At 48.5% G+C, this 26,652-nt stretch overlaps 2 protein-coding genes across 3 annotated transcripts in view; one reads left to right on the top strand and one right to left on the bottom strand.

The window, feature by feature from the left end:
- The first annotated feature begins 18,256 nt into the window (after nucleotides 1–18,256).
- Nucleotides 18,257–22,455, top strand: TUBB2A (tubulin beta 2A class IIa). The gene is made up of 4 exons (XM_045811510.2): nucleotides 18,257–18,409; nucleotides 19,685–19,793; nucleotides 20,142–20,252; nucleotides 21,199–22,455. Exons 1-4 carry the CDS (start codon nucleotides 18,353–18,355, stop codon nucleotides 22,257–22,259), a joined length of 1,338 nt encoding a protein of 445 aa, XP_045667466.1. The 5' UTR covers nucleotides 18,257–18,352; the 3' UTR covers nucleotides 22,260–22,455.
- Nucleotides 22,456–22,958: 503 nt separating this feature from the next.
- The window catches only part of BPHL (biphenyl hydrolase like), a 36,040-nt gene continuing 32,346 nt past the window's right edge, over nucleotides 22,959–26,652 (bottom strand). For both annotated transcript variants that reach the window (XM_045811511.2, XM_045811513.2), the window contains exon 7: nucleotides 22,959–23,293. In XM_045811511.2, coding sequence (XP_045667467.1) covers nucleotides 23,194–23,293 — 100 coding nt within the window. In that variant the 3' untranslated portion in view covers nucleotides 22,959–23,193. The remainder of the gene's footprint in view (nucleotides 23,294–26,652) is intronic.

Below are 26,652 nucleotides of genomic sequence, written 5' to 3'. Positions count from 1 at the left end.
CACCGCACGGCCGCCTGGAAACGAGGCAAGCATATGCCGCATTACCAGAGCCCCACTGAGTCTTCAGGAGCTGGTCCAGTCCATCGTGATATCTCATGGTGTCTCCCTGAGTTGTGCCCCTCATTTTGTAGCCTTCCGTTCGACTTTGTCAAGCTTCCAAAGGTAAGAGTAGTCCATCAATGTATGGCCCCACCTTTTAAGGCATCTGGTATAAGTGAGCTAAGAGACAATACCGTGTCTCGCTCTGAGTCTCTCTCGAGGCACCAATATAATGTTGCATTGCCTTCATTGCATAGACCATTCATTCATTCCTTTATCCTCACCTACCATTCCTCCTTTTCCACATTTACCATTTTAATTTTACCAAGCATGTCCACCTTTTTGGGGAAAGGAGGTCAGGTCTGGCTACTGTGCTGGTCTAGATTGCCACTGGCAATACTAGTCTAGCAAGCACCTCCCCCTCAGTCCACTCTCATCCCTACATAGGTATGTAGGGTTACATACAAACGGAAAGAGTGGACTTTCTTCACCCCCAGGCAATATAGCTGCATTCACTGTTAATCTCAATTTTGCAAGATGAGATAAAGACACCACCTACTCCATCAGACCCTTAGGAATTCTGACAGAAGATTTAAAGGTATGGTGACATTTTTTTTGCTTAGGGATCATCCCTGCTACTGGTGCTTGTGGTCACTGCTCTGATCCCAGGACCACCATCCCAGGTATCAGGTAGGAAAAAAGAAAAGTGGAGGTTACATGGGGAAGAATTGTAGAGTCATAGCACCCCGTCCCACTCCATTCCCCAGATTCCATAGAAAAATGGAGAAATCCTCCTAATGCAGACACTTCATTGGCTCCCTACGTGTTGAGTGCGAGCACAGACTCATGAAGGCACGGAAGCCAGCCCTTCGTGCCCTAATCATTGCCTGTTCTAGTCATCTTCAAACTATCAGGATAAAAGTATGTTCCTTGAGCTGAAGAAATGTGACTTGGTGGTTCAAATTGGTACAAAATCTTCTAGTTCAGTCCTTTAAACTATTTGGAACATTCAACTCTACCACCAGGTATGCAAACCCAATCCAGAGCGTGTCTATTACAGCAGGAGCCCAGTTGTAGACTCTAGGGGCTACCCGCATCAGCCCGATTTGACAGCTACGTGCATGGCCTTCCCCACTGGAGGCTGCCTCAGAACCACCTGCAGCCTCTGTCTTTCTCATGGGCAGAATGTACGGTTGGTATTTTGAGCTTCACAGGGGGCTGGAGGAATATGTCTAAATTGAGCCCATCTCTGCATTGCTAGAGGATCTCCTCTCCATTATTCCATGGACTCAGAAGGCCACCTCAAGGATTGCCACCTGCCAATTCCAGCAACTTCTGATACCAGGAGGAGGTCCTTCTCATGGACATTGACATGTCCTACTTTAATGTACCCCTCAAATTCCCATAGCGATTTTCATAGGGCTGCACCCCATATGGGTATCCCTTTAATAGGCCAGCTTTCCTTAGTCCATCTGCCTGACCGCGTGGCCCAGCTATTGGCCACCACCATGAATCAAAACCCAAACATAGAGGCAAAGAGCATGCATTCCAGCCCACTAAGCTGAATTGTTTTTATCTTCTTCAATAAGAGTGACAGCTTTCCAAACAGGATGCTTGGAAATGTCCACTTTGAAATTGCTATCCATAAGCCAAGCAGCTCTTTGTTGGTCAATAGAGAGTTTATATGGTAACACCGAAGCGGCTATAGGGTCCAGCAGCACGTCAGGTGGTTCCAAAGTCAGTCCTATAGGAGAAGGAATTCCCTGCTCGTGTGTACCTTTCCTTGGATTTCCTTGATACCATTTCCTATATAAATGACTTCTTTTTTATTATGAAACCCTTCTGAGCACTCCCCTCCCCATTACAGTATTTTTGACATTACCCCAGACATTATGGATATTTTAAGATCACTTTATGTCCTTCAGTCATAGGAACAATTTAATTAATGTCGAATAGAAAGCTAGTAATTGTCTTTCAAAAAGGAATGTTCTGGAATTTTCAAACAGCAATCCCAGTGGTCATCACAGCTTTTGTCATGAGCCTGTCTCCACCCCACACCTCACACAGTATTATTGTACAGATACGTCTGCACTGTCACCCCAGTCAAATTAACAACAGCCCACATTGTGGGAGTTCAGGCAATGTTATTGGCTTTCATTTAGCTGTCTGCTTAATAATGGTTGACGTGTGGCTTTACATGACTTCCATTGTATAATATTAGGGTAGAGGAAGCATTGCCCAATCAGACACAATATCCACCCCTATAATATATTCAGGTGATGGAGATACAGCCACTTCACATAGTCTATTCAAACATTTCAGTCTTCACCTAAACCTTCACCTGAATCCCACCAACTATGTGGATTTCCTTCCAATCTGACCGCAACCCTGTTAGGACTTCACTAGCTGTGACATCAGGGTGCACAGGGCTCTCATGTCAGGGAGTCCCAGAAATATCATTCTTAGACTCCCTGACCATTTTGCCCACTCACGTGTACCTGCCCCCGGGGCCCTAGCTGGGGATCAGGTCAAGGGACCAGGCCCTTTTGTCAATCTTTAAGGTGATTTGATTGTGGGACCATCACCTCAGGCAATGCCAGGGTGGTTTTCCCATTTTCATCTTTGCCATCCAGCTTTTGAAATTCTTCCAAACGACGGCAAATAGAGCAGATTTGCTTAAGGCCCTTCAATGTGGCGGGGCGGGGGGAGGGCAGCAGAGGCTCTCCTCAGTCAGTCCAACTTCTGAGAGTGCTGCGGTAAGACCTTTATTTTGATCCCTTCCATGGCTGCTCTGTTTGTCAATAACTGTTTAAAGGTTTCTATCCTCCTGGGATGGGTCTCTTGACTCTCCCCTTCACCTTTCCCCCCATTATCTTGCAAATCTTGGCTATCTGTGGCTTCAGCTTAACTCTTTCCTTTGGTGGCAGTCCTAAGATAACTCAGAATAGCCTGATTCCAATCTTGGCTCTGCCTCAAGATCCACCCAAAACTCTACCTTTCATTTTGGTTATTACAGATAACAACCACCAAGGGATTGATATTTGCTTGTTTCTTGTTACTTTGGATTTCCTAATGCATCCAGTGAGCCACCTCCTCAGGGGCTGGAGCTGTCATTTCTAAGTTCTTTTGGCAACTTTTTAAATGATTTTATTTATTTATTTGAGAGAGAGAGAGAGAGAGAGTGCAGGGTGGGGAGGAACAAGCAGACTCCACACTAAGCATGGAGCCTGACATGGGACTTAATCCCATGACTCTGAGATCATGATCTGAGCTGAATTCAAGAGTCAGACACTTAACCAACTGAGCCACCCAGGCTCCCCTCTTTTGGCAAATTTTACCTCCAATACTAATGGCAGCACAGCTCCACCCCTGTATCTTAGGGGACCCTGTGGGCACTCAAGAATCAAAGGATCACCATCCCCCATCCATTCATCCTTCTTTTCTTGAGCCATATGTTTCAGTGAGTCAGAGTCAGGCTAGCAAATTCCACTTCTGACACAAACTGGGAAGCATTTGGACCAACTGTGAAGTCGGAGGGAACAGTCTTCAAGAGCATCCCCACCTCTTTTTTTTTTTTCTAAGATTTTATTTATTTATTTGAAAGAGAGAGCACCAGGAGTAGGGAGGGGCAGAGAGAGAGGGAGAAGCAGACTCTCCACTGAGCAGGGAGCCCAATGCAGGGCTTGATCCCAGGACCCTGAGATCATGACCTGAGCCAAAGGCAGACACTTAACTGACTAAGCCACCCAGGCACCCCAAGAACATCCTTACTTCTGACACCAACTGCAAGGTCAAAGGTCTCCAAGATCACCTTTAGTTTTGATAATTCACTAGGAGAACTCATAGAACTTACTGGAAGTTCTTATACCACAGCTACAGATTTGTTTTTATAGGTAAAGTCTATAAAAGATACAGGTTGAATTAGCCAAGGGAAGCGTACATAGGGCAGAGTCCAGAGGAGTACTACATGCAAAGTTTCTGTTGTCCTCCCATGGAGTCAGGACACGTTACTGTCACTGCATTGGTGTGTGACAATACGCATGGAGTATCACCGACTAGAGACACTCATCTGAGCTTCAGTGTTCAGAGTTTTTATTGTGCCTGTGTGCATGTTTGTGGGTGTCTCAGACCACGCATCCAAACTCCATCACCCCCTCTTCACATGCAGTCTCCCCTTGGTCCTAGAGGTGCATGCTTCAGGCACGGCCTGCCCTCAGGGAGACTCAGGGAGAGAGACTTATACATTCACTAGAAGTGGGCTCAGAGCAGTTTGGGCAGGAAATTCAGACATTCTAGGATTTGGGGCATGGTCTAAAGGAGGGGTGCAAGATTTGGGTGGATATGATCTCTTGGGTCTACAATGTCTACCATGGGGAGGGGCATGGCAAAAAAAAAAAAAGAGAGAGAGAGAGAGAGAGAGAAAAGAATGCCTATAGTTGGACTAGATCCTGTTATTGAGCTAATCTTATTAGCCCAGATCAAATCTTTAGCCTTACTGCCTGCTTTTATCACCATAGCTATATTCTCACCTCTGATTTCAGTTTTTCAGGCACTAGTTGATTCAAAGGTTTGCAAAAGCATGTTACATCTACAAACCTAGATGTGGAACCCCAGCCCCAGACAGGCTTTACCTTCCTTCCTTGCCACGTTATCAAGAACCCTTAGAACAAGAGGCTAAGGGATTGAGGACTCTCAGAAGGCTTGATTGCTACAGCACACCACACGTCGGCAATCTTTGTGCCTGGAGCTGCTGCTCTGTGGGCCATTCAGAAAGTCTGCCAGAACTACATTTTCTATATTCTGCTTCAGGAAATTACTAGAACTATAGACAATGTTACCAAAGACTCAACACCATCACGAAAGAACTATAACTCCAGTGAATAGACCTCAACAAGTGTCTGGCATTGGCCATGACTCTGGCTTCCCAAAGGAGCAGAAGTAACCACTGCATGAGCCTCCATAAATGTCTATGTCGTCACCAGAAATATCCACTGCAAACTAGAAAATCCATCAAATTGCCACTGTTATTTTCATTTCTGCCATTAAATATGCTGCAAGCCCAACATCTCAGAACCTACTCGACTAACTCCCTTCAAACTTGGAATTGTGGTTTTACTCCCTTATTTAACCCTTAATCATTATTCTTTTTAGTATATTCCTAAGTATACCTCTTATGACACTCCTGATTTTGAGGACCCTCTAACAGCTATCACTCTAGGCACATGCACAGTAGATGATAACCGCTAGTCCTTCAGAGCCAAGAATGGAAGGCAGCCCACCCCTGACAACTGATTGAACCAACACCAACCTCACAATGACTGTTATTCCACCCCCCACAGCATTTAACAGCAGATTGTATCTCTGAAACAACGGAGGCAATGACCAAGTGTTCACAATTGCCCATTCTTGCCCTCTACTTTGCTTCACACAACTGTAGGCAGGTTTACCCCAACCAAAGCCCATAAATTTTGGCTTGTGCCAAGTTTAAACAAGCACACAGGTGAACACTGCCCCTCTTAACAATTCAGTCTGAAAATCTGCTGACTACGGAGAAAAATATTCCAGCTGGGCAACCTGATTTTGCGCCTACAGACCCACCATCTCTTTCCCTCCTCACCTACATAGTCCCTGCCAGTCCTGCCCACCTCTGCCTATAAAAGAAAAGTCTATTCTGATTGATGTCTGATACCTGCAGATTTCTCAGATCAGAGTGGTAGATAATTCCCCTAATATGAGCACCATAGACATGATGAGACATAATGTCGGAGTCTGGCTTCCTGTCTGCCAGGCAGCAGGTGACATCCCGCGGCTGTGACTACCGACCGCAGTGGGCGAGGCAGGAGCCAGCCTGGTGCAAGGGTGTGGGCGGGCGCCTGGACAAGGACGTGGTCTCTTTCACAACCGCCATATTACCCACCCCAACCTCCCCGCCCCCCTTCCTGCTGCACATTCACAATGGAGCCTGTGCCCTCACCATGCCCAGCTCTACCCACTGTCTGCAGTCGGGCTCCCAGACTCCTCCTGCCTGCCCTTCCCTACCCAGCCCTGCTGTGGGCAGGGGCAGCAGGCCTTCTGGCTGTCAGTGGTCTAAACTGCGCTGCCTGCAGGGCTGGGTGGGGTTTGCCCCAGGAGACCTTGATCCCTGGAGGCAGTCACAGGGCGGGGTCCAAGCCGTTCTTGGTTCTGGCAGGACCCATCCATCAGCTGGGATGCTGTGACAGTCAGCCTTGCCTGGGTGTGATGGCCTCCCCAGCATCCACGGCTTTCCCTAGAAGGGCATCTGCTGTGCCCACCCTCCTCGTTCAGTGCCCTTCCCAGCTTTCAGTCTGTCGCCATCATATGGCCAATGCTCTGCGGATTTCCGTGCCCCTCTGCAGCACCCCTGGAGGAAGAGGGGGGTGCAGCTCTAGGACTCCTTCACTGGCTGACCACAGTGGCCGCTGTTCCAAGGACATGAGAGGGAGAAAAGGGCCATCCTTACTGATATTTAGGATGCCAGCCATCATTTGATTTTTTTTTCCCCAGTTTTGGGAGGTCATCAGTGATGAGCATGGAATCGACCCCACTGGCAGTTACCATGGAGACAGCGACTTGCAGCTGGAGAGAATCAACGTGTACTACAATGAAGCTGCTGGTGATTATTGGAATGTTTTTTGCCCAGTCAACCTTGCTTTGCATACTGTGGCAGACAGAGTGTACCAGGAGCAGACAAATGACAAAGAAATGTTTCTTGCATTCATTTAAATGTCACCTGCTAGAAACGACACATTATGTGGTTCCTCACGGCTCCTGCATGTTGGCCATGACTAAGCATGCCATTATCTCTCCTCTTCTGAGGCAGAAAAGCACCTCTATTTGCTCACTTTTGTCTCAGATGCTAGAATGTTCTCTAATGATTCAGCTGTGAAAGGCACATAGGGCACAGCCTTGTCTGTGATTCCTTTGCCCGCTGCACGTCTAAGTCCGGCTGTGTTCCCCACAGGTAACAAATACGTACCTCGGGCCATCCTGGTGGATCTGGAGCCGGGCACCATGGACTCCGTCAGGTCTGGGCCATTTGGCCAGATCTTCAGGCCAGACAACTTCGTGTTCGGTATGTAGTCATGACAGTGGCAACCGGCTCACTGAATTCCCTTCTCAACACTGAGGAAATCACAGTTCTTAGTGTTGGATGCAAAGGTGGAGACTGTGTGTTCACAGAGAGCCCTGGGTCCTGGCCTAATTCCACCTAATCCTGGGGCGGCCCCCTTCTCTGGCCCCTCTCTGGGCAGCTCAAAGAACAGTTGTCAGCCTGTAGAGGGCTCCTACTCCCCCTGCCCCCTGCCACTACAGAGCAGCCGGTGACAGGTGAAGAATACAGAGCAGGGATGAGCCTTCCAGCAGGAATTGACAGGCTGCTGGTGACGTCAGAGGACCAGAGCCAGCAGGTAAGCACGTCAGAAAGCCCAAGGCCAAAGGCACAGGTTATGACCAGAAGTGGGGCCAGTTCTTGGAGGCCATCTTCTCTTCAGATCATAATGTGCCCTTGCCCTTGCTGGTTTATTTATCTATTTTAGATACTTTAGATATGTTAAACACTGAATGCAGACCTGCACAAACGGGTCATAAACACGGTGCCTTTATCAGCCCCTAATGGTGCCCAAGCTCACCCATAGATGAAATATCCTTCCCTACAATCCAAATACTAATAGCAGAGGAACAGGAAGGGTGAGATAGCTCTTAGCAGCTCCACGAAAAACCAGGACAGCTTCATATGAGTCACCAGTAGGATGAGGCTGCCCAGAAGCTGATGTGGTCAGAGCTGCATTCATAGCTCACAGTCAAGACAATCGCACTAGTTCTGAACTCCAAATCCTGTTTCGTGGGGCCGGGGAAGCAGTCCAGGAAGGGACTGGAAATTCTAACTAGTGAAACAACACCTCAGGAGTATGGAAATTACAGGTATCTGAAAAGTGGAGAAGACAGACATCATTAGCTAAGGAACCAAACCTGGACCAATGGCTGAAGGGTGTCAACAGATATGAAGGAACTTTCTAAGGAATGTGTTTGTGGCAGATACTGTTGGTACCTGCCCATGTTCCTGGGACACTCATTCTTCCCAGACTCCCTACTGCATGTCCTGCCCATCATGCCCCTTTGAAAGGAGGACTGTCAAAGGACAGACTAGGGGCTAAATAGCCCAGCTTCTCTGGCTCTTGGTGGGACCACTCTGGGTGATGGTCTTCCTCGTCCCTTATAGATCCCCCAGCGTGGAGCCCTGTGCCCACCCCAGCACCTGCTTGCGAATGCAGCCTGGGGACCTCCCTTTCCTGGCTCAGTTCCCTACTACCCTCCTGCTGCTTCCTGGGGTAAATGTCACTCAAACCCTTGTCTCAGGTTGGCTTCTGGGGGACTGACCTGAGACACTCCCCAAAGAGGAGATGCTGTGGTTTTCTATTGCTGTGTAACAAGTTAGCAAAAACTCAGTGGCTTAAAGCAGCACAGCTGTCTTACGGTTTCTGTGGTCGAGAGTCGTGGGTCTTCTGCTCCTGTCCTCAGCTGACCGTCCTGAGCTGCTCCATCTGGAGCGCAGGGCCCTCTTCCATGGCCCTCGGGTGGTTGGCAGAATCCAGTTCCTCACGGTCATAGGTCTGAGGTTCCTGTTTGCTTGCTGACCCTTGATCAGAGGCCGTTCTCCGCTCCTCGAGGCCGCCTGCTGTCCCCTGCACATGGCCCTCTCCACAACGTGGCAGCCACTCCTTCAAGACCAGCAGGACAGTGTCTCTACTCCTTTGAAATTCCGATGTCCTCTCCCGCCACCAGCCAGAAAACACTCTCTGCTCTAAAAGGGCTCATGTGATTCGAGGAGGCCACCCCCATAATCTCCCTCTTTTAAGGCCAACTGACTTGGAATCTTAATCATATCTGCAAAATCCCTTCACAGGAGTACCTAGATTCGTGTTTGAACAACGGGGAAAAGGTGTGGCTCCCAGGGCCGTGTTAGAATTCTGCCTACCACAAACGGGCCGTCTGGCGAATCGAAAGCACATGGTCTTTGAAACAGGTTCCAACATCTGAACCTTTGTTCACAGAGTAAGTGATGTTTCTATTTACTGGGTGTATGGCCTTGGGTAAGTATTCAATCTCTCCGAGCCTTAGCTTCTTTTTCCAAAAAATGGTCATAATAGTATCTACTTCAGAGGGTCATTGTAACGATTAAGTGAAATAACATCTGGAAAGTATTCGTCACACAACAGTGCAAGAATGGGTGCTGTAGTGAGCGTCCCATTAAAGAAGGTGTTTGAGGACAGACTATATGACTTCTGGTTTGGAATTCTTCAAGGAGGGTGACAAAGACAGATTCATTTTGGAATATCTTTTAATTCTAGAAAATGTGATTTTCAGGTCCCTTTTGACCAGTTCCCTTTTGAAGTCTACGGATCTACGTGAATATTCTTGGCAGAGTTAATATACTCATCAAAATAAGACCTCAATTGATTGGTATTAAATCACTTCCTTGGTACAGAATTTCATAAGGGGATGGAGCCCGTGTGCTCCAATTTGGGAAAGAGTAGCAAGAGGTGGGAAAAGAATCAAAAGAGAAACCTGACCGCTCTTACAATTTGCCTTAGAACTAGTTCCAATTCAGTAAGTTAAATCTGGAACTTCAGGCCGCTACAGCGGACATTTCTATCTTAGGCTGGGCTCAGAGTAGCAACATGAGATTTTTTGAGGCAGCCCTGCAGGTGGCGGGCCCATTCTAATTTTCCTCTCACATGTACTTCCTAGTTTCCTTGCCTTGCTTTTCCATCACTTCCTTTCGGCTCCTATGTAAGATTGGACAGCAGGTTCCGGCCCCAGCATTAGTATCCAGTCAGACTTGACAGTTCCTTGGTTGACTCAGCTCCTGACCTTGCTGGGGCTCTTTCTTCCCTTACTGTTCCTCTACTCGGCCTATACTGGGCTCTCCCCACTGTGGAGACTCTCAGTCGGTGCCCTATTTTCAGCTTCATTGCTCCCCTATCAGTATTGGCATCTCAACGTGATCTGGATGCCTCAGTAATTGCAAAACTATCCAACCTTAAAAGTCATCTGTGAATCAGCACAGTATTCCCTGAGTTACCAAAAATTTGATGGCGCACCTGGGTGGCACAGCGGTTGGGCGTCTGCCTTTGGCTCAGGGCGTGATCCCGGCGTTGTGGGATTGAGCCCCACATTGGGCTCCTCTGCTGTGAGCCTGTTTCTTCCTCTCCCACTCCCCCTGCTTGTGTCCCCTCTCTCGCTGGCTGTCTCTGTCTCTGTCGAATAAATAAATAAAATCTTAAAACAAACAAACAAACAAACAAACAAACAAAAATTTGACTTTGAAACACCCAGTACATAGGAATTTCTGGTTACACATTACTTCTCTATCCTACAAGGCACCCGAAGGCCTTACCCTCCCCTCTTCCCCCAACACACACGCTCCCCCCGCCCCCACCACAACCAAGCTGTCCTTGGCCAGTGCGCCCCCTCTCGGCCAGTGAGAGGAAACGACTAGTCCAAGACCACACCTCTTCGTTATTTTCACCAAGGTAGTTGTGCACACTACACACCCCTCCCTTTCCTCTGTCTTTCTTTTCTTTTTTTTAATGTTTTTATTTATTTATTTGAGAGAGAGAAAAAGCAAGAGAGATCATAAATAGAGAGGAAGAAGCAGAGTCACCGCTGAGCATTGAGCCTGACATAGAGCGCGATCCCAGGACCTTGAGGTCATGACTTGAGCTGAAGGTAGGCCTTTAACCAACTGAGCCACCCAGGTGCCCCTTCCACCTTTTCCTCTTTCAACATTCACAGCTCTGTTAAATCCCTCTCAAAGGATGCCTTTCCCGACATATTTGTCTCCACCTTCTTTAATCTCCTTCTTTCTTCTTATAAAAAAAAATCTAATTATTTCTTTGTATTCAGATGATAATCCATTTTGTAAAATGTTTACACTAATTGTAGTTTATGTTATGATATAAAAGTTCAGCTGCATTTGACTAATTGACATACTATGTTTGGTAGACATGTCATTAAACCCTTATTAATTTTACTATGGCAGTTTTCTTTTCATATACATATTTTGGAGTTTTATCTCCCCCTTAACTCATCTCAACATTTTCTTAGGTCTTGAAAACTAGTATGTGCTATGCTTGTAGTGGTCAAATAGTAAAATGGGTAAAATTGGCCTTGCTGGCTAGGTTAAGAGTGGAAATAACAAATATTCTTTGTAATTATGAAAAGCAAAAGAATATCAGCAGTATGTTACCCAGGCATCACACTCCGAGTGTTCAACAAAATTTGGTACAAATACTAAATTTAACTAACTTAATCTACCACATATTTGAAATGCAGCCTATTACTATTTTTGTACTACATGACAACTAGCATAAAGAATAACTGATTACAAAATATATAATGGGGAAAAGACAGTCTCTTCCATAAATGGCACTGGGAAAACTGTAAAAGAATAAAACTGGACCACGGTCTAATAGCACACACAAAAATAAACTCAAAATGGATTAAAGACCTAAATGTGAGACCTAAAACGAGAAAGAGAGCACAGGCAGCAATTTTCTGATATCAGCTGTAGAAATATTTTTCTTGATACGTTTCCTAAGGCAAGGGATACAAAAGCAAAAATAAACTACTGGGACTACAGCAAATTAAAAAGCTTCTACACAGTGAAAGAAATAACAAAACCAACAGACAACCTACTAAATGGGAGAAGATATTTGCAAATGACCTATCCGAGAAGGGGTTAATCTCCACAACATAGAAAGAACTTACAGAACTCAACACCAAAAAACAATCTAATTAAAATATGGACAGAGGACTTGAATAGACATTTTGCCAAAGAAGGCATCCAGATCGCCAACAGACACTTGAAAAGCTCTTCAGCATGACTCAGCATCAGGGAAATACAGATCAAAACCACAATGAGCTATCGCCTTACACCTGTCAGGATGGCAGAAAGCAAAAAGACAAGAAATAACAAACGTTGGCAAAGATGTGGAGAAAGAGGAACTGTCGTGCATTACTGGTGGGAATGTAAATTGGTGCCGCCACTATGGAAAACAGTAGGAAAGAGCCTCAAAAAATTAAAAATAGAATTACTGTATGATCCAATAACGCCATTACTAGGTATTTATCCAAAGAAAATGAAAACACTAATCTTCCCTGTTTATTGCAGAATTATTTGCAATAGCAAATATGGAAGCAACCTCAGGGTCCATAGATAGATGAATTGATAAGAAAGGTGTAGCACGCGTGCACACACACACAACACACGCACACACGCACACACACACACAGAGGAATATTTCTCAGCCATACACAGGATGAGTTCATGCCATTTGTGACAGCATGGATGGACATAGAGGTTATTATGCTAAATGAAATAGGTCAGACTGAGAAAGACAAACACCACATGATTTCACTCAGATGTGGAATCTAAAAAAAAACAAACATGAATAAACAAACAAAGAAAAAGCAGAATCAGACCTATAAACATCGAGGACAAGCTGATGGTTGCCGGAGGGGGTACAGGGAGTGGGATAGTGGAACACGCAGACATCCGGTAAAAATAAAATAAAACAAAACCGATTACAAATAAGTAATGGTATTTCTGCACAGACAAAGCAAGCATTTCTGGGACTTCGTTGGGAAAAAGGAGGGCAGCACGAATGAGAAACAGTTTCAGGGTTTCTCTGAAGACTCCCGGCTGCACAATGCAGGAGGCCCCAGCAGACTGAAGTTTTCCACGATTTAAATGAGCTCGATCCAATAAACACTTTTCGAAAAGGTACCTCAATATTATCTTATAGCTTAAAAAAAAAGGCACTTCTGATATTGAGTGCATTTCCCCCCTTGGTATTTAATGAGTGGGGGTGGTCGGCTGTTGCTCCCACGGCCAAGGCCGCTCTTGAGCAAGCTGGACAGGCCATGCTGCTGGCTGGCGGAGAGGGGGTGGCTCCCACGTTAGGGGCTCAAACACCGGCGGTGTGGCCGGCACCGAGAAGGCTCGGAACGCGTTCCGGGAGGGCGAGCAGGCGCTCGCCGCTCCCCACCGGCCACGACTGGAAACCTCTCCCCGCACATGCGCAGCAGAAGGCAGAACTTCTGGGCTCTGCACAACCTCATGGCTTTCTCAGCACCGGGAGGAAAATGCTGACGTCAGCCTTTCCGTAGCTGCCGTTTGCCTTGACAGTGAAACAGAGCTCCGGCTGGAGCTTCCAAGAAAGTGACTCCCACCTTTTGTGCACCCGTATGGCTGCAAGGGAGTCAGCATGGTCGACCTCACCCAGATTCTTGGCAACTCAGAGTTTGGTGTGAAAAAAAGCCTGTATTCAGAAAACAGGTGGTGAGGGAGCCGGAAAGTGGGAAAGCGCTGGGAATTAGGCTGTCTTGGGTTCTACGCCTCCTCCGGGAGCTGGTCCGGTCCTGTGGGGGTGCTCGGGCTCAGAACTTCCTGCAGAGTGTGGCGACACCCACTGACCTGCAGACCCTTAGGGTCTGGGAGGGGGAGACAGCTTTCAGACGGTGCCTCAGCTCACTACCTGCTCAGTTCTCCCGCGTGTTTATTTCTACAGTAGTGCGTTTCCTTGCTAAATTCATCTCAGGGATGAAGGGTCAGGATTATAATATGAAGGTGTGTAGAGGATGGGGTACAAAGGAGGGAGCATCACAGAGAAGGTGACATTGGAATTGAGCCCAGATTTATGGAAAGGAGCTCCCCAGAGGGAGGGAAGGAAGGAAGGAAGGAAGGAAGGAAGGAAAGAGGGAAGGAAGGAAGGAAAGAGGGAAGGAAGGAAATAGTAATACTAATTATAATAGCTAAGATTAATGTAACACTTACTATGGAACAGGTGGTATTCTAAGTGTTTTCACATATCAATTCATCCAGTCCTTGTAGCTACTCTAGGAGGTTGGTGGTGTTATTACTACCATTTTACAGATGAAACAATGGAGGCACAGAGAGGTCAAGCAACTTCCTCTTGGTCACACAGCTAAGAAGTGTCAGAGTCAGGATTTGCACACACTCCATGGCCTGTGCTCTTAACTCCATCCAGGGAATGTGGGTGTGGGCTGAGTGGGGGGACATTCATTCCAGTTATGTGAACAGCCTTGGCTGTGTGAAGCATTCTGCTTAGAGAATTTGGTACGTTCCAGATGCTCTAGACTATAGAAAAAATGGTAGCAGTTGGGAGAAGGTTACATACGTTTGAGAATTTGTAAGATAGTGATTTAAGTCATAGCATAAGAAAATGCAGTATTTCTTCATTTTTTAATGTCCAAGGCAGATGTAATTGAAATGATGTTAAAAAGGAACAAACAAAAACACCCAAATGACCAGGAAAAGGAAGAAGAAAAGAAGGTAATGCATCAAATATAAACAGTGAAAAAAAGTACATACAGAGTAGAAAGACATATTTATGTGCCTTGGTATTTTCTAAAGTTTCTGATTCTATAGTCAGAAAATATGTATATATAAAATAAGTTTTCTTAACATAATAAAATATATGTATATATAATGTGTGTGTATATTATATGCACACACACACACACACACACACACACACTTGTTGTTTTCAACATTGAAAGGCCCAGATTGATAATTCTAGTAAAAATAACACATACTGGTACATGAAACTTTCCAGAAGGTGGCTGAAAAACATTACCACGTATTACTCCAAATTATTATTCTCTGGTGCAAAAATTTATAAACTGTAACTTGGTGGAGTTGATATTTTCAAAGTAAGTTAAATTGGGGTTTGAACTATTTCTACTTTAGGCAGTCTTTTTAAAAAGGAAGCACTTCAAATGCTTTAAGTAAAATTCCTCCATTTTCAAAAAGAGATGCTTTTATTAAAAGCTTGAAAATGTGTGCGCACAGGGCTACTTTAGAGGAGTTTCACAGGAAAGAAATCGAGGGGCCTTGTCCCCTGGACCGTCTCTGAGGGTACAAACAAATAGGCTGTGAGACTGTTCCAGAATAATTCATGCAACTTGATTGGTGGAATGTTTCCTGGGTTTTCATTATTCTACTGAAATTTTCAAAATGTCAGGATCCCCGTGAAATCTCTTTCAACCAGATCACATGCGCCCCGTTAGAGACGCCATCCGCTCACAGCGCTCTCATCATGGACACCCCAAGCCTGCAGACGGGGCTTTCACTAGAATCCTCTCACCCGAGGGCAGGAGAGGAAGAAGGGCAGGCAGAGCGAAGGAGGAGATCCCGAGTCCGACTGTAAAGTGCAGGCAAGGCCCAGCCTTCTACCGGGAATTCACTCCTTTGCTTCCAGTCTGAATTTTGTCAGCATCACCCCAAAGTGCCTTCAGGGCAGGGACGGCTCACACACTTGATGTCAGTGACATCAGGTCCAAAGCAGGAAATGACATGTGGCAGGAGGACGTTGGGGCCCCTCCCCCACCACCCTGCCCAACAGCCAGAAGTGCTGCTCCTTTTGGACAGGAGGGGGGGGGGCGGGCACCTTTCCCCAAAGCTTGCCAAAAGCCTATTCCAGGGGAGGGGGGGAACCACTGGCCCCATTCCCCACTGTTCGCACCTGCCCGGGGGCTGTGCACCAGAGCGTTGCTGTGTGACGGCGTGCCGGAGCTGGCGATGCCCACATGGAGGAGAGTAGGAGCTCAGGGCCGTCGGATGAGTCACCTTAGGCTGGGCAGGCATTGCTTAAAAATCTGCCAGTGTGCCTCTTTGATTATATTCCAACAGACAACAGGGGCGGGTACTGGGGGAGGAGCGAGCAGACGAGGAAGCAGGCCGGCCCAGACTGGGCGGCAGGAGGAGGCAGCCAGGGCAAGGACATCTGCTGCCAGTAATCCATGGCAGCCCTCCTGTGCCCGGCCTGCTGGAATCAATGCTGTCATCGATTTATTGACTGCATGTGTCCTAAACGTCCAGTTCACAGACATTGTCTCCTAGGCTCACAACATAACAAAACCAGAGTTCCAGGTTTCAGATATGCTCACAGAGGCTCACAGAGGGTAGGTGACTTGCTTAAGGACCCAACCAGGACGAAGCAGAGTGGACACCATCCATGAGGGTGATCTTTCCCTTCCACAAACATGGAAATGCCCACCTGTTAGGGTCCCATGTCCCCCAGTATCATCCCTTCCAGGTCCCATCTTCTGTGCCTACTTGGCCCCAAATTCCCATCTTGAAGGAAACAACGAAGACCAAGAAGCAGTTACCTCCAGAAAATCTTTATGGCGCTGTGTTATCCATGAAGTTACCCAGAGCAGGGCCATTCTCTGGAGGGGAACTAGAAGGCTCCAGCGGCTCATGAACAACCCAAGAAATGGGAGCTGGAGGTAGAGTTGGGGAGAAGGTGGAGGCGAAGTGCTCGGAACCTGGGAACAGCATCAGTGGGATGGACTGTGCACTGGGGGCCCAGCTGCATGGGGAGGGGAGAGAGGAGGAGAGAGCCAGGAAATCCATCCTCCCTCCCCCCAGACAGGGCACCAGGCGCCTGACTAGTGCTGAGAGGACCCCAAAGGACTGGCTCCCTCAAGCAGACGTGATGAAGCCATGACGTTGCCCACCTCTGACAGATGCCCACTATTAACACGGCAAGCAGGCTTCATACTTATAAAGACAGCATCACTTTGGGTTTTATGGGGGCGTTTTTGTTCCATAAACTTGACCTGCTTTCATATAGAGCTTCTCATTTCCTACTCACAAAGCTGGCTGCAGGGCACCTATAATTATCATTTTATAGTTGGAGAAGCAGGCCCCAGAGAGGAAAAGGAGTATGTGCGGGAAACAAAAACAGTCCCCAGGTCCCCATTCACCGAGCCCAATGTTCAGGATCATCTTTGAGAACAATTAAGATTGGGTGTTACCTCACCTTGACCAAGCCTTTAAAACTCACCCGGCCTTTGTCTTTGTGGAAGGACTCTAGATGCCTTCACTCACTAGCTTTGTAGCTCGTCAGCTCTTTGAGCCTCCTTTTCAGAACAGCAGAACTGGGATAGTAATTATGTGTACTTTAGAGCAGTGCTGTTTAATGGAAATACAATGTGAGTCACATAGGTAAAAAATTTTCCAGTATCACTACTAGTGTAGTAGTTATTTAAAAATGTAAAAAAAAAAAAAACCCAAGTGAAATTAATTTTAAAATATATCCAAAATGTTATTTCGATATGTCATCAATATACAAAATTGGTAATGGAATATTTTACAGCCTTTTAACTTACTGAGTCCGTGCAATCCAGTGACTGTTACACTTAGAGCACATCTCAATTCAGACTACCCACAGTTCAAGCGTTCAGTAGTCACACGTGGCTAGTGGCCTTTGAACGGGACTGTGCAGCTCCCCAAGGTGGCAGCGAGGATTCGGTGACATACTGAATGGAAGGTTCGGGTACATCGGGGCTGATGTGCGGCTGTTACACCCTCTCTGACACACATGTACTCACGCAGAATTTTCCACGCTTAGATGGCCTTTACAAGGACCCAAGAGCCCAAAGCGGACATGACACAAATCCAGCACCTTCCAGACCTCACAAGTAGAAATCTTCCTCACAAGTAGAAGTAAAAGCCGCCCCTCCCCCCATCCTCGCTTTCCTGGAACACCGTTCCCATCTGCTCTCACCGGGGAACCCCCCACTCTTCCCCATCCTGCACCCCTCCCCGCGTTTAGACTGACCGCTGCGAATTCCCACCCGGAATAGAAAGGGAGCGCGGCCCGGAGTCCAGGACCCTGCCCAGAGAGGCAGGCAACCCGAGGAGCAGCCCGCTGACCATTGTAGGCTCCCCGCTCCAGGAGGGTACCGGCTGCCTCTCACCTTCCCCGGAAGGCAAGGACCCTATTTGGAGACAGCCCCTCCCCCTGTTCCAGGACCCAGGTTTCCAGCCCCTCTTGGGCGTCCAGAGTGCAAGGGTGGGTGGGGTTGCGTGTTACTGAAGGAGCCGGTGCAAGGGTGCGGCCGCGTCCGTGGATCAAGCCGACCGCTGCCGCCTGGGCCGGAGGCCCCGACACCGCCCTTGGCGGCCGGACGCGGGGGCCGGGAGCCCTCTCCTGAGCGGACAGGCGCCGACTCGGGCCCCAGCGCCCCCGCACCTCGCACCGCGCCCCAGCTCCCCCTCGCGGTGCCGCAGTCGCCGCGGCACCGCCCCCAGCCCCGCCCGCCATTACGTCATCGCGGGCCAGGCCGGGGAGGGGGCGACTCCCCCAGTATAAAAGGCGGGGCTGGGGGGCGGCGACTGGTCTCTGCTGCGGAGTCCGCCGGTCGCGCCGCGCGCACAGCTCCGAGGGCCAGCGCCACCACCCTCTCCGCAGCCGGCACCATGCGTGAGATCGTGCACATCCAGGCGGGCCAGTGCGGCAACCAGATCGGTGCCAAGGTGGGCGCGCCGCCGTGCAGGGGCCAGGGAGGGGGCGGCAGGCCCCGAGGGTGCTGACCCGGGCCGGGGGTGGCGGGACGCGAGGGTGCGGGCCAGGGCAGGGACTAGGGGGAGGTGGCGGCGGCCCGCCGGCCCCGGTGGCGCATTCTCGGCGGGGCCGCCGGGCGGGGTTAAGGAAGCCACACAACCTGCCACGATGCGCGTGGCGACGCGGTGGTGGGTGCCTTTAATCAAGGCCCTTTGAAATTTCCTCGGACACAGCTCTTCTGCGAGACGTGGTCCGCATTTCCCTGACTCTATTACTGTCTGGAATTCGGGTAGGGAGAGCGGTCATATTAATCCAGTGGCCTCATGTGCAATTTAATTTGTGAATTTTCCTCTATACTTTGAATGAAAAAAATGCAGTGTCATTGGGGTGACATGCTAGAGAGACTTCTTGTTGGGTGTCAAAGACGAGGATGTTAGATAATTTTCCTAATATGAGCACCATAGACATGATGAGACATAATGTCGGAGTCTGGCTTCCTGTCTGCTAGGCAGCAGGTGACGTTCCGGGTCTGTGACTACCGACCGCAGTGGGCGAGGCAGGAGCCAGCCTGGTGCAAGGGTGTGGGCGGGCGCCTGGACAAGGACGTGGTCTCTTTCACAACCGCCATATTACCCACCCCAACCTCCCCGCCCCCTTTCCTGCTGCACATTCACAATGGAGCCTGTGCCCTCACCGTGCCCAGTTCTACCCACTGTCTGCAGTCGGGCTCCCAGACTCCTCCTGCCTGCCCTTCCCTACCCAGCCCTGCCGTGGGCAGGGGCAGCAGGCCTTCTGGCTGTCAGTGGTCTAAACTGCGCTGCCTGCAGGGCTGGGTGGGGTTTGCCCCAGGAGACCTTGATCCCTGGAGGCAGTCACAGGGTGGGGTCCAAGAGGTCCTTGGTCCTGGCAGGACCCATCCATCAGCTGGGATGCTGTGACAGTCAGCCTTGCCTGGGGGTGATGGCCTCCCCAGCATCCACAGCTTTCCCTAGAAGGGCATCTGCTGTGCCCACCCTCCTCGTTCAGTGCCCTTCCCAGCTTTCAGTCTGTCGCCATCATATGGCCAATGCTCTGCGGATTTCCGTGCCCCTCTGCAGCACCCCTGGAGGAAGAGGGGGGTGCAGCTCTAGGACTCCTTCACTGGCTGACCACAGTGGCCGCTGTTCCAAGGACATGAGAGGGAGAAAAGGGCCATCCTTACTGATATTTAGGATGCCAGCCATCAATTAATTTTTTTTTCCCCCCAGTTTTGGGAGGTCATCAGTGATGAGCATGGAATCGACCCCACTGGCAGTTACCATGGAGACAGTGACTTGCAGCTGGAGAGAATCAACGTGTACTACAATGAAGCTGCTGGTGATTATTGGAATGTTTTTTGCCCAGTCAACCTTGCTTTGCATACTGTGGCAGACAGAGTGTACCAGGAGCAGACAAATGACAAAGAAATGTTTCTTGCATTCATTTAAATGTCACCTGCTAGAAACGACACATTATGTGGTTCCTCACGGCTCCTGCATGTTGGCCATGACTAAGCATGCCATTATCTCTCCTCTTCTGAGGCAGAAAAGCACCTCTATTTGCTCACTTTTGTCTCAGATGCTAGAATGTTCTCTAATGATTCAGCTGTGAAAGGCACATAGGGCACAGCCTTGTCTGTGATTCCTTTGCCCGCTGCACGTCTAAGTCCGGCTGTGTTCCCCACAGGTAACAAATACGTACCTCGGGCCATCCTGGTGGATCTGGAGCCGGGCACCATGGACTCCGTCAGGTCTGGGCCATTTGGCCAGATCTTCAGGCCAGACAACTTCGTGTTCGGTATGTAGTCATGACAGTGGCAACCGGCTCACTGAATTCCCTTCTCAACACTGAGGAAATCACAGTTCTTAGTGTTGGATGCAAAGGTGGAGACTGTGTGTTCACAGAGAGCCCTAGGTCCTGGCCTAATTCCACCTAATCCTGGGGCGGCCCCCTTCTCTGGCCCCTCTCTGGGCAGCTCAAAGAACAGTTGTCAGCCTGTAGAGGGCTCCTACTCCCCCTGCCCCCCACCACTACAGAGCAGCCAGTGACAGGTGAAGAATACAGAGCAGGGATGAGCCTTCCAGCAGGAATTGACAGGCTGCTGGTGATGTCAGAGGACCAGGGCCAGCAGGTAACCATGTCAGGAAGCCAAAGGCCAAAGGCACAGGTTAGGACCAGAAGTGGGGCCAGTTCTTGGAGCCCATCTTCTCTTGGGATCATATTGTACCCTTGTTCTTGCCCGTTTATGGTACGTAATGTAAATACTTACACAAGGTTCCTGCTCCTAATTTGAAAACCAGTTGGGTTTCGGGGCGCCTGGGTATCTCAGTGGGTTAAGCATCTGCCTTCAGCTTGGGTCATGATCCCAGGGTTCCAGGATGAGTGCCCGAGTTGGGCTCCCTGCTCAGCAGGGGAGTCTGCTTCTCCCTCTTCCTCTGCCACTACTTGTGCTCTCTCTCTCTCGCTTACTCTCTTCCTCAAATAAAACGAACAAACAAAAACCATTTGGGTTTTGTTAACCCATCTTCTTGATCAATTAATAACTACATCTGAACTGAACTTGCTTTTTAGCCTATTATGATGTCCAGTGTTTTTGAGGATCATTGATGTACAGAACAATTTCCATAGGTAAAAAGAGTATCTAAAAGAGAAGAATCTGTCACTCTTAAGATTAGTCTATAGTCAAATGACAGAATTCAGAATTCCTGTTTTAGTGTCTAAGAGTCTCCTTTCCCTCTGGCAGGCCAGAGTGGTGCAGGAAACAACTGGGCAAAGGGCCACTACACTGAGGGAGCCGAACTGGTGGACTCGGTCCTGGACGTGGTGAGGAAGGAGTCAGAAAGCTGTGACTGTCTGCAGGGCTTCCAGCTGACCCACTCGCTGGGCGGCGGCACGGGGTCCGGCATGGGCACGCTGCTCATCAGCAAGATCCGGGAGGAGTACCCAGACCGCATCATGAACACCTTCAGCGTCATGCCCTCGCCCAAGGTGTCCGACACGGTGGTCGAGCCCTACAACGCCACCCTGTCCGTGCACCAGCTGGTGGAGAACACAGATGAAACCTATTCCATCGACAACGAAGCTCTGTACGACATCTGCTTCCGCACCCTGAAACTGACCACCCCCACGTACGGAGACCTCAACCACCTGGTGTCGGCCACCATGAGCGGCGTCACCACCTGCCTGCGCTTCCCGGGCCAGCTGAACGCCGACCTGCGCAAGCTGGCCGTGAACATGGTGCCCTTCCCGCGCCTGCACTTCTTCATGCCCGGCTTCGCGCCGCTCACCAGCCGCGGCAGCCAGCAGTACCGCGCGCTCACGGTGCCCGAGCTCACGCAGCAGATGTTCGACTCCAAGAACATGATGGCCGCCTGCGACCCGCGCCACGGCCGCTACCTGACGGTGGCCGCCATCTTCCGCGGCCGCATGTCCATGAAGGAGGTGGACGAGCAGATGCTGAACGTGCAGAACAAGAACAGCAGCTACTTCGTCGAGTGGATCCCCAACAACGTGAAGACGGCCGTGTGCGACATCCCGCCGCGCGGCCTCAAGATGTCGGCCACCTTCATCGGCAACAGCACGGCCATCCAGGAGCTGTTCAAGCGCATCTCGGAGCAGTTCACCGCCATGTTCCGGCGCAAGGCCTTCCTGCACTGGTACACGGGCGAGGGCATGGATGAGATGGAGTTCACCGAGGCCGAGAGCAACATGAACGACCTGGTGTCCGAGTACCAGCAGTACCAGGACGCCACGGCCGACGAACAGGGGGAGTTCGAGGAGGAGGAGGGCGAGGATGAGGCTTAAGAACTTCTCAGATAAATCGTGCATCTTTAGTGAACTTCTGTTGTCCTCAATCAAGCATGGTCTTTCTATTTGTATACTATGGTGCTCCGTTTTGCCTCTGTCAGAAATTCACACTGTTGATGTAATAATGTGGAACTCCTAAAAATTACAGTATTGTCTAAGATATCTATACTAATAAAAAAGCATGTGTCCAAAACTTTGTGGTCTCTTTAATTGCTTTTCAGGCAATATTTATTCTTTCACTGAATGCTTCTTAAATATGTTTCTGGGTTTAGTGACTTTAACAAACTAGGATTTCTGTTTTAATGTGTTTAATAGCCTTTCTGCTCTTTTAGTGAAGACAGATAAAAAGAAAATTTTTTTCATCTTCACTGGCCCAAAGTATTAACGTAAATGACTCCAGGAAGCGTGTGGAGTGAATAGAGATTTAAGGACAGAGCAAACCTTCCCACCTTATTTGGCGTAGTTCCAGCAACCCTGGTGAAAACGCAGTATCAAGGGCCCTAGGCAAGGACTTGCTTCTATTTCTCTACTTGGAACAATGTGATAAATTCAAGTAAAAAGGCCCGTGAAAGCTTGTACCTCTCGGATAAAAGGGAGAGTATAAGTCAAGATTCCAGGTATTCTGAAATCACAGTCATAAATACTCCAAATGCTTCATCTAAGATTCACTGGAGAGAAAGTAAATCAGAATCAGAATTCATTTTTTAAGTCAATGGTAGAAATTCTTTAATGTTAAAAAAATCAGCTTTAAATTTTATAGCACTTAGAGCTAGAAGACATTTTAACATGTCATTATTTCTATTTGGCCAGGAGCCGTTTGCAGGGAGGAGCAGAAAGCATGGGAAGGAGGGGAGCTGAGGAGTGACAGCAGTGTTTCAAAGGCAGCAACAGGCTCAAGCCCCACAGTCAGGAATCTCCAGGTCCCTGCTGTTCAGGGGGATTTCTCCAGCAGGAAGTCTTCTGCTAACTTATTGAATTCATTTGCAAAACGTAGATGCAGGTTGTGCTTGCCTTCTGGCATCACGTGCAACCTAAAAAAAAAAAAGTTTATGATTAATGGCACACCATTTAAAACTCTTACCCTTCCTAACATTTCATGAAAATCTGAAGCGAAAACCTGCCCCATCCTTTTTTTTCCCCCTGATGACTACTGGGGAAGAAATGTAAGGTATGTAATATAAACCTTCCCTGAATATAGACTAAGGGTGAGAGCTTCCTGGGACGGTTACAACCCACCGGGGGGTTGACTTAACAGAGCACACACACTGTATTTGGAATTTGGAACTGTATCATGTAACAAATGGTTTGACTTTAAAGCTGATTAAGAGTGGGGGATGTGAGTTGGTCATTACCTAGGGGAAAAAAACAACCCATTGTAACAAGGTTGATTTTAAGAGAGAAGGTTGGAAAGCCAAGAAAAATACGAAATGTCTAGAATCCACTGGATTGGAACAGGTGAGCTTCCTGGAGTATTCTAGAGGGAAAGCCCAAATCAGAAATCACAGCCCCCAGCAGCCTGTCATTTAAGGTTCAAAATCACCCTGTCGTTTTTGGAGGATTGAAGAAGTGTGACTAGAAGCCAGCAGACAAAGGACAAGTAAGTGCTCCCGGGGACCAGGAGGGCAGCTGGAGCTGCCTCACAACCCTTTGTTCTGCAGCTGTCACAACATGTCTTGTGGCAAACCTCACTCTGCTCATAAGACTTTATAAGCTTTTGGTCAAATGTGGCTGGTTTGCAATTTCTTGAATATAGGCAGTCTTCTTTGAGCTCTACATTTTATGTATTGGCTATAAAAGTGCAGAAATAATACAAGTGTTAAAGCTTCTAGGATCTAGGCCCAAGTTCAAGCTGTTTCGTCTATAATAACAATTGGACATTAAAAGGATCCTATTGGGGGCAAAATGCCAGTTACTACACTGCCTAATTCTCTGACCTTTCAACAACTGGGGGTTGAGAGCTCTAAAAACTTCAGGGAGGATTTGTAGGGAAAAGGAGCTGGGGAATAGAGCTGTCCTTGGACAATGTCGGGCCCCCTGAAACTCAACCACGTGGGGTGTGGGGTAGGGGGACCTAGATACACATGATAATCTACTTGAAAGAAGGATATATTGTTGGCATCTTTCTGAGGCCCTTGGGAAAGCTAATAATGCCATTAATAATAGCCAGCACGCTCCAAATTCACTTTTAATGCTGTTCAGAAACAAAAGGATCAGCAGCACCAACCCCAAAGATTAGGACCCCCGTTGCCCCACACCAGGAGCAGGGCTTGCAGGGATGCTCAGGGCCTCCATTTTTAGAAGGCAGAAAATAAGCAACTGCCAAGGAGACTGAGAGGTCACAGACGGACATGTCTAGGCTAAACTGCATCCCCTAATGTGTGCTAAGCTGAACTCTGAGGCAGAGGGACCCTGATCTGCCGAAGTTGGACGTCCTCTCGGTGGGTAGCCACACTGGTTATCACAGGCCCTACCCCATTTCTACAATTTGCTCAGATTCCCAACAAGGAAGGAGAGACACCAGTTGTGCTGCTTTTCTTTTTAGCCTCAGTCTATCTGCACTATTCCTATGGTCATCTCTAGGTCTTAGGGAAATAAAAACTAGGTCCCCTTCATTAAAAATATAGGAAGCCTGTTTTCAGGCATCTACATTCAGAACTGCACTGGACTGTGGATGGATGGATGGATGGATGGACGGATGGATGGACGGATGGATGGATGGGGCTATAAAGAAAATTGCTTGATACGTTTTAGGGGTCATTTCAAGGTCCTTAGTATATCCTTATCCTTGAGGTCTGACACCGGATTCACTATACTTAACCTATCATGTGTTCCTCTTTGGGAACAGCCCCTTGGACAAGCATAAACACATAGCTGTCAGGGCAACGGAGCAAAGTACTGCTGATGTAGATTCTTACCCAAATAACAAAAGGAACTCATCACATGCTCCATGGAGGGTGGTTTTCAAACAATCACGTTTTCCAGGAAAATCAGTAGCAAGTCCCCCAACGTCAGACACATGATGCTACTGGAAATGCAGGGGCCTCTGAGGGGACAAAAACAAACTCCTATTTCCCGGGGCAGGTTCCTGCCTGCATATGGCATCTTCAGAAAAAGATCTGATTCTAGATCTTTCGAGGAGCTAAAATGTGTCTGATCCCACCATGTAAATTCAGTGGTCACCTGACCTCTGCTTGGGAAGAGTCCTTCTCGGATGCTCCTTACAGATGAGGTGGCCAAGGACAAACATGCTGGCCCCACCATACTACCTTTCCTTCCTCAGTCTAACCCTCGACAGCTTTCAGATTAAGCTGTGAGGGCTACAGACAGAAGAAGACCATAAGTAACGTGCCGTAGCATTTTGTCTTTCACTCTGGATGTGATAAAATTCTAGTGACATATGAACCTGTAAAGTTGCTAGTCAAGTCTGCGAGCATTTTTGTTTTAATTGAAAACCAAAGTAGGCTGCTCGTTCTTTGTACCTGGATCTCCTCCACAACGACAACTGGACAGCCATGTGGCCAACAGGAAGGCCTGGTCACTTTCAGGCATTCCTTCCAAGGCCATCCAGACCCGGCTGCCAACAACATCACCTTTTAATTCTTTATTCTCCAGGTACCTGGGTGGCTCGGTTCGTTAAGTGTCCGACTCTTGATTTTGGCTCAGCTCATGATCTCAGGGTTGTGAGATCGAGCCCTGCATTGGGCTTGACACTGGGCATGGAGCCTGCTAGGAATCTTCTTTCTCCTTTTTCCCTCTGCCCCTTCCCCCACAAGTCATACTCTTTCTAAATACATACATACATACATACATAATCTTCATTCTCTGCTCCTTTCAGAAAGCCCATCTAAGGAAAGGGTAATAATAGGTAGCCCACAATCCCCTTCAAGTTGGTAAAATAGGGGTGTAGAGCACGGCCTCCAAGCCTGCGTCCTCTCCAGCAGGCTCTCCCGCTCAGCCCGAGAGCCGAGCAGATGTTTGGGAAAGGGAAGTAGACTTCCTAGAAGTTCCTTCTCTCAAATGCAAGCACGTCTCAAGCATTAGAAAGAAACCAAACTGCCTCAGCGGGGGCTTTTCCAGTAACGCCACAGCTAGGAAGGGACCCCCTCTGGGCTGTCCGCCCCTGCCAGATGGACACCTTTAATTCTTGTGTGTGGAGAAGCAAGCCTTGCCAAACCTGCGGGACTACAGGGCCAAGCTGCGGCCTTCTGCCTGCACTGAGAGCTCTGAGTCACCGCTGAATGTAACTGGAGGTGATACCACAGGGTGAAGGGCATGGGCTGGATGCAGTCAATCAACGTGGGGTCCATGCGGGCAAGTCAGTTCATCTCCCAAAGTCACACTTTCTCATCTGGAAACAGGGGACAAGTAGCAGCGCCTATCCCACAGGATT

The sequence above is a fragment of the Ursus americanus genome, chromosome 32, assembly GCF_024610735.1.
Source record: "Ursus americanus isolate L20-20 chromosome 32, mUrsAme1.1.p, whole genome shotgun sequence".
In the NCBI taxonomy this organism is placed as follows: Eukaryota; Metazoa; Chordata; class Mammalia; order Carnivora; family Ursidae; genus Ursus; species Ursus americanus.
This window is presented reverse-complemented; position numbering and strand designations above follow the sequence as displayed.